The 21,469-nt window shown below is 43.2% G+C and overlaps 1 protein-coding gene across 3 annotated transcripts in view; it reads right to left on the bottom strand.

The window, feature by feature from the left end:
* Window positions 1-21,469, bottom strand: part of ASH1L (ASH1 like histone lysine methyltransferase) — a 118,842-nt gene that overhangs the window by 60,900 nt on the left and 36,473 nt on the right. For all 3 annotated transcript variants that reach the window (XM_063439388.1, XM_063439390.1, XM_063439389.1), the window contains exon 3: window positions 9,843-13,767. In XM_063439388.1, coding sequence (XP_063295458.1) covers window positions 9,843-13,767 — 3,925 coding nt within the window. The remainder of the gene's footprint in view (window positions 1-9,842; window positions 13,768-21,469) is intronic.

Here is a 21,469-nt window from a genome sequence, read left to right on the forward strand (position 1 = left end):
GTGTATGGGGGCAGTGTTTGTGGGGCAGTGTGTGTAGTGTGTGTATGGGGCAATGTGTGTATGGGGCAGTGTGTGTATGGGGCAGTGTTTGTGGGGCAGTGTGTGTAGTGTGTGTATGGGGCAATGTGTGTAGTGTGTGTATGGGGCAGTGTTTGTGGGGCAGTGTGTGTAGTGTGTGTATGGGGCAGTGTTTGTGGGGCAGTGTGTGTATGGGGGGTAAGGAGGGTAGGGAGGCTTTTTTTTATTTATTTAATTAAACTTAATATATCCATGTCCCCCCTCCCTTCTTACCTTTACTGTGAGGAGGGGGGACATTTCTTAGTCCCTGGTGGTCCGGTGGGGATTCCCTGGTGGTCCGGTGGTGGTGAAATGAACTCTAGCCTAGTTACAGGGCTAGAGTTCACTCTCGCGAGATTTGGAGCGTTGCCGTGGTTACCGCGGCAACGCTCCAAATCTCGCGAGAGGAGGACCCGGAGGAGCTGCAGGTAAGAGCTCCCGGGTCCTCTCTCATTCCCTCCGCTGCCGGCTGTCAGCACAGTGCCTGCGGACCGGGGAGGGAGATCTCTGATCTCCCCTCCGGTCCGCAGGCACATTGCAGTGCTGGCACTTGGGCAATGCCAGCCCTGCATTAGCGGCAGGCTCGCACACCCCTGGGCGGCCCGGTACTGTTTGATCCACGGACCGGTACCGGTCCGCGGCCCGGGGGTTGGGGAACACTGCTGTAGACTACATCTCTCCTAATGCTCTTAATAGTTATAATGCCGGCAAAGCATTAGGGGAGATGTAGTTTACTACATAAGGAGTACTAGTGTTATATGTCCGCACTATATAACTGTAAACCAATGCTGAATGTGTTGGTACTATACTATATAAAGGATAAAACCGTCACACGAAAAAGAAAGTACACACACTTTGAATGCTATGGTTTTACATATCAGGGCACAATTGCAATCATCTGTCCGTTATCAGGTCTTAAAATTAGATAAATACAACTTCAGATGAACAACACATGACATTAGATATGTCATGACATATCCCATCAACCTACTTTTCCACCCTCCCCTTACCTTTTGTGTCACTATACCCCACTCTCTCTAGCATGTAAGCTCAGTGAGCAGGGTCCTCCACCCCTCTGTTCCTGTGTGTCCAACTCGTCTAGTTATAAATACGTCTTGGTCCACCCATTGTACAGCGCTGCGGAATTTGTTGGCACTTTATAAAAAATAATAATAATTACACTGTGTCATGACTTATTTAACAAAAATAAAGTCAGAATGGATTAGTTGTGTGTATTATTCTTGACAGAAAGCTATGGTTATTTGCTAAATCACTTCCTAGCTTGGTGACAGCTAAGTAACTAAACTCCAAACAAATCTTGCAGCATGCAGCAAAAGCTGATACTTTTAAAGTTATTTACATTATTGTAATTTGTTTTATTGCATAATGGCTATAATGTATTTAATAATGGGGGTGGAAGCTTACCCAGGCTGCTAGTGAAATACGGTCAGATTTACAAGTGTAATGTGTATATATATGTATATATAAATATCATAATAATATATATTCCAGATTAGGCTTCAGTCTGCGTAAAGTCGGTTTTATAACAGTAAATCTTTTCATTTTACAGGCAATCTGATCAATGTCTGTGGTGTACTGGTAAATCTATTTTAATCTCATCTGCAGACTGCTTAATCTCAGTATTGTACCTGTAAATGCTTCTGTATTAGTAAAACTTGCAAACTGTAACGATTTGCTGGAATAACCCAGATGAAACTTGCCGCTAGTGGAAGAAGATGGAAAGAGTTTGCGGTGCATTGTAGAGATTATACATGCTTACTAATAGAACTAATATAGAAAGATTTTGTGGTGCAGGACTGAGATTGAACAGCTGGTACAAGACTGCTATAATGGTGTAATACAGAGATTATAATGGCATGTCTGTGCCGTTATGGGAGCTTTATACAGCCCTAGTATTGCAATATTTTATTATACTTTACAAATTGCAGAGGAGTGCAGTAGAGCCCAATATTGACTGAATGCCAATGGTATATAAAGCCTTACAATGTAATAATATATATACTGCGTTATATATGGAGAGTCTATCGTGGTAAAACATGGAGTCAAATGTGGAGAGTCTATACTGGCCCGATACCAACCTTATATGCAGAGTCTATACTGGTCCAGTACTGATCCATATATGGAGTCTATACTGGTCCAGTACTGATCCATATATGGAGTCTATACTGGTCCAGTACTGATCCATATATGGAGTCTATACTGGTCCAGTACTGATCCATATATGGAGTCTATACTGGTCCAGTACTGATCCATATATGGAGTCTATACTGGTCCAGTACTGATCCATATATGGAGTCTATACTGGTCCAGTACTGATCCATATATGGAGTCTATACTGGTCCAGTACTGATCCATATATGGAGTCTATACTGGTCCAGTACTGATCCATATATGGAGTCTATACTGGTCCAGTACTGATCCATATATGGAGTCTATACTGGTCCAGTACTGATCCATATATGGAGTCTATACTGGTCCAGTACTGAGCCTTATACGGAGAGTCTACACTGTGTCAACACTAAACCAAGTACAGATTAACACTGCTCTGTTGCCTTTTTTACGAGTCTTTTTGTAAAGCCAAGGGCAAGACTCAAATATGTGTACAAAATCTAGTGACTTCTACTATTGCCTTAGAGAGTTTAGGACCTTATTGATGCTGTTGTAAGCCCCAGCCATTTAATAGTGAAAATGAATACATACTACTTACACAAAAACATTTCCACTCACATTCATGTGAACTGGTCAACAGTTACAGTTACTGCACAGAAGTCCCATTATTACTGCACTGTAAGACGTCCCCTCCCACTGCAGAAGAGACACTACACTATACAGCCATTAATCCATTACAGAACAGCTCACCGCACAGCACTCACAACATTAAACATTTGCTTCACTTTAGGATGATTAAATGGTTTTATTTCAGGACTCACAACAATTCTAGTCAGGCTTCTGCACAGCACCCACTCCACAGCTATACACGCCACTGGACAGTACTGCCGGCATTCCACAGCAGGACAAGGCTATGCATGACACTTAACTAGTGGATAAGCCACTGCGTCTACTTCAAGAAATGTCACTACAAGGAAGACCACTGAACAGCGTCCTTCCAACAACGGGAGGGGGGTGGTCACTGCTCATGCTCCTATGGTGAATAAACCACTGTATGGCACTAGTTCGAATACCGGATGATCCAATGCATTGCATTATTAATTGCATCAATGTATTGCACATGTCACTATACAGCAGTTCAGCAACCACTCCACTGCAGGATAGGCAACTCGATTTGCAGTACAATAGAGTGCAATTCCCTTTACCATTGGTTATTATACAGTAACATGCTATGGAACCTCTTACGTTTTAGCACTCTCTGCACGCTGAAAACACCTTATAGAGGACGGATCAGGATTCCCCTAAGAATCCGAATGTGTTACACACTAGAGCCCAGTGCAAAAACTAGCTTTATCCTTGTGAGTGTATCTCACTGTTTAACTCTGGTTTATCGGCACCATTATATCTCTTTCCTCTTTCCCTCTTTTAGGGTATTAACATACGAAGATAGAGGGTATACAAGTATATATACTATTTATTTATATTGCTCCACCCACTGTGTGTTTCCGTTGTGTGGTTTGCAGTATAGAACACTGCTGTTTACAGAACTTAAACCCACATGGGTACCAGCTACTGCAAGGCCTGCACTCCACTGCAAGAAAAGCATCAAAGCAAGGCAAACCAGACCCCCGCAAACACATTTCCCAGATTTCCATGGTAAGATCCACTAGATTTTAAGACCTGGTGGATAAAGCAGCATGTAACGCCTTTTCAAAAATGTTGGTCGCAGATTTTATTATTTCTAGGCAGAAATAGCACTGCAAGCATTCAGGGCCACTAACTAGCTTGCCATTTTCGCAGGGTATAAATCTATATGGATAGATAACATTACCGTCCCTATTTTATCTATTCGTAATCTCTATCAATCTATTAACCAACCAGCTGTTAATTTGGTTAAATCTCAGGCCTTTAAGACCCGCCCTCAAAATATTTTTAGAAACAGGTTTTTATAGCACCATGTTGTTGCACTAAAAACAGGCCTTTTATAATGCCAAATGGCAAAGTAGACAAGGGGTTGGGGGGAGACTATACCAGCTGCACATTATGAATGATAAGTCTAATTGGAGAGTGAGTCCCAGGAGCACTCATTGCTAAATGTCCCTCTGATTAGCGCGGTGTGATGTGCTTTCAAGGTCACTATTTCAACGTGGAGGTTTCACAGTCCGTGTCTGCATAATAAGGATGCTTTTACAATCCAACTATTAATAGTTCTCTGCATTAACCTGACGTGTTTTCCTTCTGCAAAGTCACAGTTACCTCTAGCTGGACTAAACTGGCGTACAGAGGGAAAATGGAGCCACATGCCAAACGCATGATGTCATCACATCTGGAGCAGTGCAAATGTCTCGCTAGGGGCCGGCTTGGTTTTGTAGCTCTGCAAACCTGTCTGAGAAATTGAGACCCGCACCTTTAATTTATGGTTTTTCTTTTTTTTAAAAGCCAAAAACAAGATCTCTCGGATATGAGAAGCTGGAATTTTGGTCTCTTTTTCTTTGCTAAATCTGCAGTTATCTTTTAACGTAAACAGAGCCAGACACGTTATGCCAGGATCGTTGGCGAGAGCAGAAACCATTTTTTTTTTTTATGCAGGACAATATATACAACCCTAAAGAAATTCAATTTTCATTAATACGGTTTGGCCCTAGAATTCAGACAGCACTATGCTATTGTAATAACATCAAATAAGATGATTCATTTATTCCGAAAAATATGATTCATGTGCAGCAGTTACTACAGCACTGCAAAACATTATGGACAAAATGCGTTAAAATAGATGCAGGTAAAAAAATTTTTAAAAAAAATTATGTTTAAGAGACAACCATAACCATTACAGCATGCTGTGGTTATGGTACCAGGGATTTTCTTGTGCAGTTACACAATAAGGATTCAAACTATTTTTGAACAGTTTGACACCTAGTATGGTCCTCTGGATGCACACAGTTTGACACCTGGTATGGTCTCCAATGGATGTTTTAATTCTATTTTCTTCATAGACATAACACTTTAGAAACATCAGTTTTGCCCTTCTTTGCACAGAATTCATTGGTTGAATAATTTGTCGAGTGTCAGCTAACATTCTCAGCTGATGGACAACATTTAAAAACAGCTGGAAAGGATATTGTTAATTCTGCTTTAGAGATGTCTGGCATTATAACCATATCCTTTAAAATCTGCAATTTCACTAGGGATCAGGAAAAGTGGCTAACACCTCTCAGCCAATTTTAGACCTGCTATTTCTCTCAATTAGAGAACGGAATTAACAGTTAAAAAGACTGACCAACCGATAGATGTCTAACATATACTGCATATTGCCACTAAAATAATTGCACAATTAACCCCTTAAATGGGACTCTATAGGCACCCAGACCACTTTATCTCAATGAAGTGGCGTGGGTGCAATATCGTTGTCCCCTTAACCCTGCATTGTAAAACAATGCTGTTTCAGAGAAATTGCAATGTAAAATGACTGCCTCTACTGGCTGCCGACCTGGACTTTCAGGAAGGGGTCCTCTAACATGTTGAAATCCCCCATAGCAAAGAATTGATTCAATGTCCAATTATAAGTGTGTAATTAGGTTCAGGATTGTGCTGCAAGTTACGGTACTCCGAAACACTAGAGCTTGAATCTAAGTAGTTGAGACCAATATATCTAAGCCATGAGCATTTCGTCCTTCTCTTTTTTTTTGAGTGAATTGAAAATCTAAATGCAACATTTAGGTAACAAATATGGAAATACGAAAGAAATCATTTATTAATCATGGTCTGCAATTTTAGCCTACATTTTGTAACCAAGACCAATTATTTGGTGACGTAGTACTGTGAGCTAATGCAGTTCATGCACAAACTGTATGAGAACCGGCAAAGATATTGCAGAGGAAAACATAGCTTTCTAGGCATTCCGAGAACCCCAACTCTTTCTAGACTTCCTGCACTAGCTAACCTAGGAAGATAAAAGGTGTTATCTGTTACCATCTTCCTCTACCAGGCCACATAACTTCTCTAAACAGACAGCAGGCTCCGCATCTTTACTATTCTTCCCATACAGTTTTTGTTTCTGTTGTTGTATTCGCAAAAAAACAAACCACAACATAAATTAAGTTTACTATTATAGTATCGACTGACATAACTAGGCAAACAAACTCTCCCTGCTTACCATTCTTCCTGTAGTAACCAACATAATCTCTCTTGACAGACAGGAGACTCAATATTGTTAACAATCTTCCTGTGTGAGCATATATTAAAAAACATAACATAACTGTATTAGCATATTTCCAAAGACAGCAGGCTGCATATCTATCCTGAATCTACCAATATTAACGCTTGGCAAACAAAAGGCTCCATGTGTTGACTCATTTGCCAGCTTAACACAACGTCTCAATGCAGACAGCGAACACCGCAGGATTTATTTATTACACCGGAATTTGGCATGGAAATGTAACATTTTGGGCAAAAATAGCCAAACTGGAACAAAAATGAAAACCCTCTAAATCTGTGGCTTCCTCTGGTCTAAATTCTGCATTTAGTAAATGTAGCAGAGAGCTGATATTACACAGGTGTTCTCCACTCAAGATCCCAGTGAGGCTCAGGAACAAGTATTAAAAATCCATAAGGCAATAATTCCAGCAAGACAATCCAATAATATCCCAACATCAATCCCAATGACTGGATGACACACAGCATCAGGAGCAGAACTGAACTTTTAATCACTCAACCTTCTTTTAACCCCTTAAGAACACATGACATGTGTGACATGTCATGATTCCCTTTTATTCCAGAAGTTTGGTCCTTAAGGTGTTAAATCTTTCTCCCATGCAAGGGAGGGATTCACAATAATTAATACAGTAGCCAATCATACATGAGTTGCCACCCACACATCCCCTCCACTTAGTATGACACATAATACCATTATGCAGGACACAGATCCCCTGGTTTTCTGGATGTACCCCTAAACATAGGGGTACCCCTTTAAATATTACATCCCCTGGTAGCCCTGATCTGGGTGAGACACATATCCAAAAATCACCCAGATCAGACCAGGGGTTCGGGAAATTCTTGGAGGTAATAAAAAGACCGACCGCGCTGGAGTTAACAGCCGAAAAGGTTTCCATACATTTTGGCCCTGCGGTCGGTCACAGAAAAAGGGAATGAAACACACGAATGGCTTGGGTTATGAAGACTGGGGAGGATTCGGGTAAATCCCCTTGTTCATGGGGTTCTTTCTACCGAACGGTAAGCTGTTCGGTAGTTCTTACACAAATTGGCGGCAGTGTGGAGGTCTCAGCAGTGTTTGCCTAACTGAGTGTCTGATTTGGGTTCCAGACACTCGACGGCAAAACACCGCTGTTCGGGAGTTTAAGATGGCCGCCGCCACGTGTTAGTCTCGCGAATGGCGGCCACCCAGAGGACAAAGCACACACTGCACGAATTGCCAATTACCCGTTTGCAACATTGTTGCGAACGGTAATTGGAGGCACACTTATTCCTGGGGTGGTCTGATTGTTCGGTAGTTTCACTCGCTTAATAACTGGAGTGATTTTGCTGAACAATCAGGGTGAATGCTGCATACACTTTACATACACATGGCAAAATTTAACCGAAAACATAGGAATACACATCATTCTGAGGACAGCCTAATGCCATCCGCTACAGTAAATATATCTCTATATTTCTAATTAAAGAAACATTATAGCATTAGAAATACAAACGTGTATTCCCAATGCTATTGTGCCATGGTTGTCATCTATGTCCCTGGCCCCTACCTGTAGGCAGTAAAAAAAAAAGGTAGTTTACCTTTTCTCCCTCACGGAACCGGTCTCCACACTGCTACACAGCATCCCTTGTTGGCTTAGATCACAGAGATTGATGATGCCATGCTGCACCAATCATATGGTCTCTATCAGACTGATTGAAAGAGCAGATTTTACTCCAATGGCCGAGTGAAGCATTTATGCAGAATGGCATTGTTTCCACTTGCAGAGTTAATGGGGGAAGGCACACGGCCCACTGAATACTACATGTGTGCTTTTACTAAGGTCCGCCCCGGGATCTAAGGCTTACTGCTACTTTAGTGATTTACATCCGGCTTTTGTGCATGGAACTTTGGAACTCATGTTATGGGATAGCTGATGACATCCCAACAATGCTGGAGATGGAGTTACCGAGTTATGGAGTTATCGATAGCAAAAGCGGTCAAGGTGCTAAGAGTAACTCTATAACTCCACATCTTTAATAATCATCCTGTATAAGCCGACAACATTTTTAGAGAAACACAGCTTTACCATTTTTTTCCCAGGCAATCTCTCTAGGCAGAATATTTCAGTGGAAGGAACATGCAAATTGGGGTTATCGGACAGGATTAAATGTGGAATGCAGACTCACTGGTCAACTAAGAAGATAACTAAAAATAGAAACATTGTAAATTGTGATCTGATGAGAGTTATCACACAAATCAAAGAGGCCTCTCTCTGCAGTTGTGATATTTATAACTAGAAATGTAAAGTTTGCAGAGAAATCTGGCTTTTTAGCATGTGATTAATTGGGCTACAATAATGCCCCCCTGCTACTACCCAAAAAACAAAACAACTAGAGCACATATCTGTAATAGAGGTCGAGATTACGTATATTTCCACTATTACACATATATCCGTTTAACACCGGGTATCCATGGGAACTGGAGGGCATCTTTCGGTATATTGCAAATTACTTGTTAAACAATATAATTACAGAAAATAAAAACCTGAAAGCTGTACTTCCCTTCCCTCGCCAGCTCCGTCTACTACTAGTCTGATTACTACTTCTTCCTTAAAAGGGACACCCACCCAATTTAGGTCAAATCATTTGAGAGTTTTGACAAACACTAGAACTCTTACACTCCCTCTGATGCTTCTAGGCTTGGGCAGAAATGGACTCCACATTATAACAACCAAGTTTGTGTGTCATAAAAGAGTTAAGAGTGCTCTGGTGCCAACGTACCAGAGCTCTTGGCCTCTGACTGGCGTACTGGGGGCAAGCAAGTGCTAAATCAGCTAGCCCATAAATATTAACATATCCCTCAGTATAAATCCAGTTATTATTACGTAATAGAACACGATTTATTCCATCTCTGCTTTAATATATATATATATATATATATATATATATATATATATATATATATATTTTCTTTTTTTTTGTAAATCTTTTTTTATTTGTATTTTTGCTAAACAAAGAGTTAACATGCTAATTTACATCTTTATTGTCCTGATAATGTGTGCCAGTGAAATTCTCATTTTATCAAGTGAATTAGGTTAATCAATAATTATAATATATAGTCGACCCCCTACGGTGCAGTAAATACTATGTGTGCCACAAGGGTTGGATTAAGTTGCTCACTTCCTTTGCAGTGGAAAGGCTGATAATGTTCTTCTGATATATGTGTATGAATCTTAATGGTTACATGCTTCCCAGATTACTGCAGCTAAACTAATAAAGGTCAGGGCATTGGGCTTTTTATTTTGGTTCCATTTTGAGCAGCACCTATATTCTAACCATAGCTTAGACAGGAAGATACAAAATAAGTGCCAAGTAAATAAAACTGCCAAGACAGGGACCTGGAGATGTTAGCTTGTACACCTTGTGAATAGAAATGAGGCAATGGTATACAGAGGGTGCCCTACCTGACAGGCCCTGGCGGGGTCTTTCACTTTGAGGCAGTTGCTCCTTCCTCAAGGACCGATTTAAGGAGCTGTCTGTAAAGAAGCTTGGGCTGTCGTTTACCAGTTTACGTCCCATGCTGGTATGTGGGGAACTGCTGACCCGGCAGCTCCCTATTGCACTTGTAAAAAGGTTTGTATGTTCGTCACTGCTTGCTGGCTCGGAGCAAGGAGTAAAGCCACCCAGTGAAAGGCCCGGGGAGCTGTCAGAGCAGTCTATCTGCAACGGAGTCAGTGAGCTGGATTCTGACTGATCTCTCCTTGACCACTGTTCATCTCTGTTTAATAATCCTTTAGCAGGGGATAGGTGGGAGCAAGACAAGTGGCAATGATGTTTCTCTTTGTGTTTGTACCGATCACTCATTGTATCCTTCCCAAATTTGTAACGCTTTAAAGATTCCAAAACAGTCCTTGAAGGACCGACCCCAGAAAGAGGATCCATAGTGAGCTGTGTCTGCTCAGACGACCGGTGCTCGCGGTGTTTGTGCCGGTGGCGATGCTTATGCTCCACCATCCAGCCATACGCCATTTCTGGAGGTACACTGGGATAGGTGCTCACAGAAAGCAGAGGAGTCCTGCTGGTGGTGAGGAAAGCTTCTGGGCGAAGCAGTTTATGTTTTTTCTTATGATACTTTGCAGGATTGAGGAGCAAATGACCTGTATGCATGTAAGATGGAGGTGGCAGCGGGGTAGTAAAGGAAGGAGAAGGAGGAGGAGGGTAAATGGTAGGAGCATATCTTCCATAATAACTTAAGCCAATTGGTGCAGCGGTGAGAGGCGAGGGAGAGTAAGGCATGCCATATGAGGGATAAAAGCCGGTACCAGAAAGAGGGAATCCTAGGCTGTGCATAAAAGGCATTTCTGACATTGTTTCCCTCATTTTTGGGGGTCTGCCCCTCTTCTTCTTTAAATCTGGTTTCCGGATGTAGTGCAAAGGATCCAAAGGGAAGGCTGGATGACTGTAAAAACTATTGAAGTTCAAGCGGAATATGGTTGGCAGCAAGTCCCGGGGGATGTAATGGTGACTGCGATGGGTTATTCTGATTTCACTCAAACGATTTATAAGTTCCTCGAGTTCAGCCAAAAAATCCGGATCCTGACGGCTCCGCAACTGAGGATACTTCTTTTTACGTTTTCTCTTTTGTCTCTTAATTTTGTCGAAAGTAAGGAAATCATGAATCCTGTGCTTGCATTTGTGCTTGTGTTTTTCCTTAAGGCTGCTCAAGACCGTTGAGGTTTCTGGAGCCAGTAGAGAGATGTGCTCAAAGGAGTGCCTCCGCCTTTTCTGGCCACAGAACTTTTCGGCCCGGTCTGACGTACTGTTATTATCGGTTCCAATACCGCTGTCACTTGGGATAGTCTCATCACTGTGTGATTCACTAATAGGTGAAGGGGTGGCTTCCTTCAGTGATGCCAATTCACTTAAGTGAGAGGGAGAATTCGGAAGCAAAGCTGGGGGAGATAACTGTCTGGTGTCCTTAGATGCTTTCCTCATAGCAAGCGTCTGAAGGAAACTGCCCTGTCTGGAATGCATGTGTAAGTATGGCACCAAGCTTGGTTCTACAAAGCTGGCATCGCTGCCAACAGGGCTTTGGGCACCACTGGTTCCAGACAAGTGAGAACTAATAGGGGAAGGCAGAATCTCTGAATTGGATGCCCCTGGAGATATTACACTTGGTGTGACTTGACTTACTGTTTGCTGGCCTGTAGTGACACTCAATGAACTTTTTCTAATTATGCAATCAGATGCTGCTTTAGGTTTCCGGCCTCTTCTCTTTCCAATGTATATAGTTCCTTTCTTACTCACGTTTATTTGTTGACCTAACTTGGAACTAAAAGTAGCTGCAAGGGTGGAGGCTGTACCTTGAAGCTTTGACTGAACTTTCCCTTTGTTTGTTTGTTCTACAGCACTGGATAAGATCTGATTTAGCAGTTTCTTCCGCTTTATGGTCTTCATTTTATTTATCTTCCGAATAATAGTTTTCATAATTTGTCCGTTGTTTTTCTTGGTGGATTTTCGGTCTGGTTCTGAGCAAAGGTCATTGAACTGGTGAGGTTCCTCTCTATAATGAGGAAGGTCTCTGCCTTTTGATAGATCACCACTTCGTGGTCGGTCACTTTCAGCATCCATTATGTGTGCTGTATCAGCATCAACAAAAGGTGCAACTGAAAGAACAGGCGGAGCCTTCATTAGTGGTGGGGCAGCTTCCCTCCGCGGCCGTCCTCGTTTCCTAGGAAAGATTTGGGTTGAGGCATTTGGTTTCAAAGAGGGAATTTCCACTTCCGGCTGAAGGACTGGAGGCCCCTGATCTTCTTTTGATTGGGAGGACAGAACTTTAGAAGCTGGGATTTTTAGAGCTCTTTTGGGTGGCCCATCCAGATGTGGCATGTTCTTATTACCAGACTTCCCTCTGTTGGGTTTATGACCAACAACAGGGTCTCTAGGGCCACAAACTGTTGTATAGGTCTGATGGGTGTCATAGAGTCTCTGTGCTTGTTTGTGAGTTACATTTAACACTGAAGATGATTCTCTTGTGTTGAAGATGCCCGGTTTAGAATGTGCGGTTTCTGTAACATGGGATAGGTATTGTTCAGGTTTATGGTTTGTGTAGGATTTTACAACACTTCGCTCCTCTGTTTCTTTTGTTGATTTGTTTACCACTTTTGTCCACCTTGGTTTCTTACCCTTCCTTCTTTTGAAGTGTTTTATCTGAAGGTTTGTATTAACATTTTGCACATTGTGAAACGGCTTGTCTGTTATGTTGCCTATCTTAAGGAGCTGCTTTTTCCTTAGGAGGCTTGCAAAGCTGACAATTGAGGGGTCTGACTTGTGGCTACCTGGCTCAACCCGCTGCGTGGGCTTTTTTTCCGTTACATGAAGCCTGGAAGGAAAGAGAGTTCTTGATTTATCACTGCGGGCAATTTTCAATTCTTTACAACTCTTATCGTTCTGTAAAAAGTCTGAACTGTGATGAGAGACTTTGTGGCCAGGCTTAATTGCTAGATTCTCCGAAGAAAACTGGCTCTTGTCACTAGGTTCATTAATACATTCCACATGATTGGAGACAGGACTTAAGTGCAAGGAATCAGGAGAGTTAGGGCTATTCACATTTGGGCTTCTGCCAGAGGATGCCAGGCAAGTTGCTGGTGCTGGCGAAGGCAGGTTTCCTTCACCAACTGCACTGAAAGGAGACACTGCGGTTGAAGCATCAGATGCCACACCCATCCTAAAGTCCAATGAAGTGCAATATACAGGACATAGTTTTTCCTGTACACTTGGGTCAGGAATGCCTTTTTCCCCAAGCAAAGGCGTCTCCTGTGGGATGGAGGTTCGGTCACCGAGAACATCCTTTTCTGTACTGGGCATCTCTTTTCTAATACAGAACTTTTCTAGGATGCTTTCTTTAGCTGGTCGGACACTGCCCCTGTCGGACACTTTGCTGCTCATCTTCTCTGGCAAAATATCTTTTTCCTTGTCCTTGGGGAAGCCACTGCTTAAAGAGGAAGAGGACTTCAAGTGCTCTAAGGCAGAAGGAAGTGTTTCATTGGCTTCGGTGACCATACCATGAGGGGCTGCACTGGCCTGCTTCTTGGCTCTGTTTTTGGAAGACTTGGAAGGAGGGCAGGTTGCAATAAGCTGAGCAAGTTTCTCAGTTACACGTGAGTTTGCCCCATTTACCAGGGACCTGGCCTTTAAGTCATGGTCTTTGTTACTACTAAGTGCAGATGATGCAGCCCTGGTCTGATCAGTTACTTCTGAGTGCAAAGGTGAAGAATTCCTTGAGCTGGAAAGATGTCCTTCCTCTGGGTGGAGATGTACACACTCCACCTTTTTACAGTCAAGATTTGGAACATCTCCCGACTTCTTGTGCGCTTTGAAAGCTGGTTCCTATGAAAAGACAAGAATAAAACAAAAATTAAGAAATGAATGTCAATGATGTAATACATACTAGCATAATTGTGCATATTTGTTGTGTTTGCAATTAGATATGATGGAAAATGTAGGTGAAAATCGGATTGCATCATCTTTTCTAGGTTTACGCAATGTATCTACAAAGAGGGAATTACAGCAGTCTAGGAGTGATTTGAAATGTGTGCGTTTTTAGATACTGCAGTTCCCTCAATCATTTCTGACCTACTGTTGAAGAGCAGTCTGTAATGATTATAATTTTTATAAGACCGCAATGCTTGAACAATTTTATATAAAATAGCACATTTAGTTTTTTCAACTATATTTTTAAATTGCAAGGAACCTGCTAATGATGCCTAGATGTTTGCATTTCACAAAACACAGGAGGCTGCCATTAGATTCTTCTTATCTGCATATTTTCTGATAATTGACCATGATTGAAATTGTAGCAGGATCTAGATTGGATAAAAAAAAAAAAAAAAAAAAAAAAATACCAAGAAGCCAATCAGAAACCAGCACTTATCTCAAGTATTTCTACAGCACGGGTGACAAGGAAATTGTTCCCAAGTTGTTGCAGAGCTACAACATCCAGGATGCTCTGGCATCCTTAAGGAACTTTGAAGTTGCAGCTCTGCAAAATCTGCGGACCTGCCTTTTGGCCACCTCTGTTCTAGTAGCAACTCCCCGCTGCTCTCAATACATACACACAAGGCAAAACAGGAAATTCCTTAATTTTAGTATACACATATGAATGCGTGTCAGATATATTTATATTACTTACGCAGACATTTCAGTATCCTAAAATTAGTGGTGTTTCGCTAAATTAAGCCGGATTTTATGTGGTTATGGTGTATGCAATTCTGTCTGAGCAGGAGCAGATGCTTTGAACCGTGAAGCAAGCCATCTGACAAACAGCCCAGAGAGGAGTGTGAGGTCATTAGCTCACACATTCCATTTTAGGGATTACCTTCAGCTGGATTTTAGGAGAACAATAACCTGCTATCACAATCCCACTGCCGAGAGATGGTTAATAGAAGAGAGGTGGAAAAAAAAATAATAAAATAATATTGTCAAACTCTGCTAGCTGCGCTGAAGAAACAAAATGGCAGAGAGGGGAGGAACGAGTAACGGTAGTATTACTCCCCTATTGGCAGCAGCTATTGCACGGCTGCGTACGGGAGTGTTTGCTTACACAATGCCAGTTATTTAGGGAAATAAATGTGGCACCTTGTTTCATGTTGTAAGCAAGAGGAAAGATTGTGGCTGGCGCGTTCAGCTGCTTGTTTTGAGTACACTGCGAGTTGGGGGGGGGGGGGGGATAAAAAAAAATAGAGGAATGTGAAGCTTAAGCTGAATTTGCATAATAGCAACTGCTGCCACAGAGAGACTGGGCTGCATGCCAGCTGCTGTCCTCCAGTACTACACAACACGCTCCCTCCCTGGACTGTGATCAATCATGCCCCTATACCACAACCGGGTGCTCCATTTACCACCTCCTCCCAAAACACTGGGTTCATTCCACCCTCCCAAACCTTGACACCTTGTACATTCTAACTTCCATACCAAGACACTGCTTTCAGTCTCCCCCTTCCATACCAAGACACTGCTTTCAGTCTCCCCCTTCCATACCAAGACACTGCTTTCAGTCTCCCCCCACCCTCCATACCAAGACACTGCTTTCAGTCTCCCCCCACCCTCCATACCAAGACACTGCTTTCAGTCTCCCCCCACCCTCCATACCAAGACACTGCTTTCAGTCTCCCCCCACCCTCCATACCAAGACACTGCTTTCAGTCTTCCCCCCTCCATACCAAGACACTGCTTTCAGTCTTCCCCCCTCCATACCAAGACACTGCTTTCAGTCTTCCCCCCTCCATACCAAGACACTGCTTTCAGTCTCCCCCCACCCTCCATACCAAGACACTGCTTTCAGTCCTGTCCCTCCCCCCTCCATACCAAGGCACTGCTTTCAGTCCCCCCCTCTCCATACCAAGACAGTGCTTTCAGTCTCCCCCTTCCATACCAAGACACTGCTTTCAGTCTCCCCCCACCCTCCATACCAAGACACTGCTTTCAGTCTTCCCCCTCCATATCAAGACACTGCTTTCAGTCTTCCCCCTCCATACCAAGACACTGCTTTCAGTCTCCCCCCCTCCATACCAAGACACTGCTTTCAGTCTTCCCCCCTCCATACCAAGACACTGCTTTCAGTCTTCCCCCCTCCATACCAAGACACTGCTTTCAGTCTCCCCCCACCCTCCATACCAAGACACTGCTTTCAGTCCTGTCCCTCCCCCCCTCCATACCAAGGCACTGCTTTCAGTCCCCCCCTCTCCATACCAAGACAGTGCTTTCAGTCTCCCCCTTCCATACCAAGACACTGCTTTCAGTCTCTTCCTCAATACCAAGACATTACTTTCAGTCTCCCCCTTCCATACCAAGACACTGCTTTCAGTCTCCCCCCCACCCTCCATACCAAGACACTGCTTTCAGTCTCCCCCCACCCTCCATACCAAGACACTGCTTTCAGTCTTCCCCCCTCCATATCAAGACACTGCTTTCAGTCTTCCCCCCTCCATACCAAGACACTGCTTTCAGTCTCCCCCTCAATACCAAGACACTACTTTCAGTCTCCCCCCTCCATACCAAGACACTGCTTTCAATCTCCCCCCACCCCTCCATACCAAGGCACTGCTTTCAGTCTCCCCCCTATACCAAGACACTGCTTTCAGTTTCCCTCACTCCATACCAAGACACTGCTTTCAGTCTCCCTCCATACCAAGACACTGCTTTCAGTCTCCCTCCATACCAAGACACTGCAAATCTCCCTCTCCATACAAAGACACTGCTTTCAGTCCCCCATACCAAGACACTGCTATCAGTCTCCCCCCTACATACAAAGACACTGCAAGTCTTCCCCTGCCATACCAAGACACTGCAAGTCTCCCCCCCACCATACCAAGACACTGCAAGTCTCCCCCCACCATACCAAGACACTGCAAGTCTCCCCCCCACCATACCAAGACACTGCAAGTCTCCACCCCACCATACCAAGACACTGCAAGTCTCCACCCCACCATACCAAGACACTGCAAGTCTCCACCCCACCATACCAAGACACTGCAAGTCTCCACCCCACCATACCAAGACACTGCAAGTCTCCACCCCACCATACCAAGACACTGCAAGTCTCCACCCCACCATACCAAGACACTGCAAGTCTACCCCCCCACCATACCAAGACACTGCAAGTCTCCCACTGCAAATATTATCGGCCGATATTCTGTATTTTAAGCATTATCGGTATCGGCCAATAAAGATACTGATATTACCGATAATGCAGACCAGGGCCACCATCAGGGTCCTGGGGGGCCCAGCACACTCTTACTTACCTTCCCAGCAGCTCCCTCCAGCTCCCCTGTGTAACACACTACACACACTGCATTCACTATACACACGCTACACAAACACACACTGCATTCACTATACACACGCTACACAAACACACACTGCATTCACTATACACACACACTACACAAACACACACTGCATTCACTATACACACACACACTGCATTCACTATACACACACTACACAAACACACACTGCATTCACTATACACACTACACAAACACTGCATTCACTACACACTACACAAACACTGCATTCACTACACAAATACTCTCACTGCATCCACATCACATACATATATTCTTGAAAACATAAACAATTCTGACAGGCATGTATATTTTGTGCATTTACCTTAAAGGATCATTATAGTGTCAGGAAAACAAACTTGTTTTCCTGACACTATATCATCCTTAGGACCCCCCTGTCAGGAAGAGGTTGGATGCCACTAGAGGTTGGATGAACCCTGCTATGTTTACATCTGAAGGGTTAAAACCTGGGGGACCTGGCACCCAGACCACTTCATTGAGCTCAAGTGGTCTGGGTGACTATAGTGTCCCTTTAATAAAAAAAAAAAAGATTTGCAAAAAAAAGAAATAACTAATAAACATGTTCAGTTAACAGTAGATTTGTGTAGAAATAGTTTTATTTATTTTTTTTAAATGGTAAATGTACAGAATATCGTTATCGGTAAGTTATCGGCTATCGGCCTGAAAGTTCACAAATTATCTGTTCTAAAAAAAAAAAAATCAATATCGGTCGATCCCTAGTCTCTACCCTGTGCCATGACACTGTGTTCAGTCTCTCCTCCTATAACATTACAATGCATTTAGATTTTCCCACTAAGAGCAGCCAGTGTCTCCCCCCCACTGTTCGCAGGCCGTCTCCCATCATACCACTTGTCTCCAAACAACAACGCTCAAGCCTCCGAAGACAGTGTTTCAATACCCCTTACAAAAATACTGCACTCAGTCTATCACCCCATTTCACCCTACACAGCAGTCAGTCAGTATAGTGCGCAGTCCTCCCAAGTCTAGCCCCAAACTAATACCGTACCCCTCACACTTCTACTGCAACACTGTATTGTTCCTATATCACAGTCTATCCTGCAATACTGTATTCAATACCTCCCATTTCCCAGCCCACTCTCACAAAAACTGACAGCATGTCTAGCTCAGAAGGATAACCACACTCACACTGACAAGCCCTTTAGCTTAGCAAAATGCATAATCAAAGTCTGCTAGTTCATGTTAAGGAACTTCGTATACACTCGCCTTGCTATAATACAGCATAGACTGGCTGTCAGGTTCCTTTTCTTCAAAAAGTACATCCCCAAACAGACTGATGCACAAACTCTGCAGTGTAAACGCAGAAACGGTCAGCTCCGTGACTCAAGCGAGAAGAACCCAATACTCACATAGAGACTATGACTGCCTTTTGAATTTCCTCAAGCATGTAACGGCATCACAATGAACCATTAAGAAAACAACAAAGACTGGTCTCAAAAAAATAAAAATATATATATCTTTATTTATATTTAAAGGGACACTGTAGGCACTGTATCCGCTTCATCTCATTATGGTGTCTGGATCTCCTGGTGCAATTAAATCATTCACCAGTATTTAATGTTTTCATGTTTTAATGCTTAAGAGTAGCCCCACAGCAGACCCTCCCCTGTGCTGATTTGGCTACTGATGAAGTATTAGCCTGAGCAGCAATGGGCAGCTGTGATTGGTTGAGTGTCAGCTGACATTTTAGTATTAAACTGCTCTAAAATGGCTTAAAACTGAATAGAGGGACAGTGCCTGGGGACTCCAGGCACCACAACCAAGAGATTTAATAGTTTATAGTGACTACAGTGTGCCTTTGAGCGTGTAAAAAGTACATTTATGCAGTACAACTAGCACTCTGTGATATTAGCAGATATCGCATATCATGGTAAGATTGATGCCTTGGTGGCAGGATGTAACTCATGAAGAGAAGTAAACTAGGAGAAAGTAGATTTGTAAAATATCTCTAGCAGAAGTGCCCACCTCCGCAGTATTGGCAGCTGACCACACAGGTCACGGAAAAGCTGATTATGCAGAAAAATATCAAATTGGGTCTTTCAAACTCTATGTCTTCTGGAGGAACGGGATACACATCCTTTTAAACTTCACAGACCGTTTAAAGCAGGGGTAGTCAACCTTTTAATACCTACCGCCCACTTTTGCATCTTTGTTGATGGTAAAATTTCCTTACCGCCCACCAGTGCTGCAGTAACTCATTGTATGGCGCACGTGTGATTTTTTATTTTTTTTTAGAAAGGAGGGATTAAAAAAAAAAAGTACTTACATTTAACTTTTTTATTTCATTTTTTTCTAATTTCTATTCTACTTTTTTCTATGTGTGCGTGGGAATGGGGTGCTGTGTGTGAAGGGTGTGTGTGTGTGTGTGTGTGTGTGTGTGAAGGGTGTAATGTGTGTGTGAGTGGCGCTGTGTGTGATGGGTGCAGTGTGTGTGCGCGAGTGTGTGTGTTTTGGATGTAGTGTATGAGGGGGCAGTGTGTGTGTGTGTATAAAGGGTGCATAGTGTCTATGCTGTGTGTAGGTGGGTGAGATGTGAAAATCTCTATGTTAATGTCTCCCCTTCCTTCTTCCTACCTTTTACCAGGGAGGGGAGACATAATACTTCAAAAGCCCTGGTGGTCCAGTGGTGGCATGTTCCCTTTAGCCTGCAGCTCCTTTGTTGCAGGTTGACTCTTCTGTCCTCCTGCGAGCACAGTACTGTATCGGAGCATTGCCATGGTAATGCAGGAGGAACACAGAGCCTCCCAGGCCCTTCCTTCCGTCTGCTGGAACTAAGCATCAACGAGCCGGTGAGGGAGATCTTTGATCTCCTCACCAGCCCGAAAGGGCTTACAGCAAGCCTGGCCCTGCATGGGCCGGCAGGGGAGATAAAAGGATCTCCCCTGCCGGCCTTGTTACATGGCTATAGAGGACCACCAGGCATTTTCTGCAGAACCCACCACCGCCCACCTGAAATCCCAAACCGCCCACTAGTGGGCGCTAGGACCCAGGTTGACTACGCATGGTTTAAACAAACAACTAGTTTATCACATTCCTTATCCATTAAGTTGCCACAAATTATGTCTAAGGTTTGGGAGTCAATATTACATTCAAAGTAAATTCTATGGGTAACAGATCATAATGGCAAAGCGAAAAGATGCAGTGTCAGAGGAGTCAATACATGGTTATTCATAAAAATCTGAATGCCTCTGGGTCTTAGCAAAAATTAGCAGGTACCATCTGGGAGCATTTGAATGCAGCTATACGAACACGGTTCACAAGATTTAGTCAATCAGCATTCAAATGGACCTGAGGGTCCCCAGGATTTGGGCCTGTTTGAAATTATCAACAACCAAATGTGCTTTGTATTTGCAAAATTTACTTAAAATAAATAACTGCAACCTAATTTGCCTTTAGTAAATATAAGCACAACAAAATAGAGTAGAAAGTTGATTGTTTTAAATTAATTTTGCCAACTAGAACCATAACCGGTCATTAGTATTTGACCTAAGTAATTATCAAGAGAAGCAACAAACTATGCGGATCTCTATGCAAACAGCAACTACGGACTCAGTAGCCCTTTATAGCAACTGATAAATCTGTCACGATTACGGTGTCACCCAACACGCAGAACTATATTAACACAAACAACGTATACAAGACCTTAGAATGGCCGGACGTAGCGGGAAAGAGAATGGTCAAAGCACAAGCCAAGGTCGGGGAAATAGAATGAGACAATACGAATAATTAACCATGGGTCAGGATACCAGAAGAAGAGAAGGTCAAAAACAATAGCCAAAGTCAATAACCAGAAAAATATACCAAGAACGTGCTCTCCGACAACCAACAAGTGGAAACCACGACAGGGCATTGAGAAAAGGCATTACAGGGTTTAAATATGCCTCTCAGTGCTGTGATTGGTTAGTACATGGCTTTTGACCCCAAAACGTGCGTGTGCGTCGATAACGTGACGTCACATGCACGCCAGCGCCATCTTTAATGTTGGTAGTGTGCCCTTTAACAGTAAGAACGGAACCGCAGCAGCTGGTGTCCCTTAGAAAACCACACCAGTCTTCTTGGAGGATTGGGCGGCACTCCACCACGATCCAGGTAAGTTAATTTTTTTCCTTTTCGGCGCGACCACGCAAATCAGGGGCTTACTTTTACCTTAAGTATCAGTGGGCCGCGTAGATACAGATCCCCCTGCGCTGTGACAAAATCTCAGT

Source organism: Pelobates fuscus, chromosome 13, assembly GCF_036172605.1.
Source record: "Pelobates fuscus isolate aPelFus1 chromosome 13, aPelFus1.pri, whole genome shotgun sequence".
Taxonomy (NCBI): domain Eukaryota; kingdom Metazoa; phylum Chordata; class Amphibia; order Anura; family Pelobatidae; genus Pelobates; species Pelobates fuscus.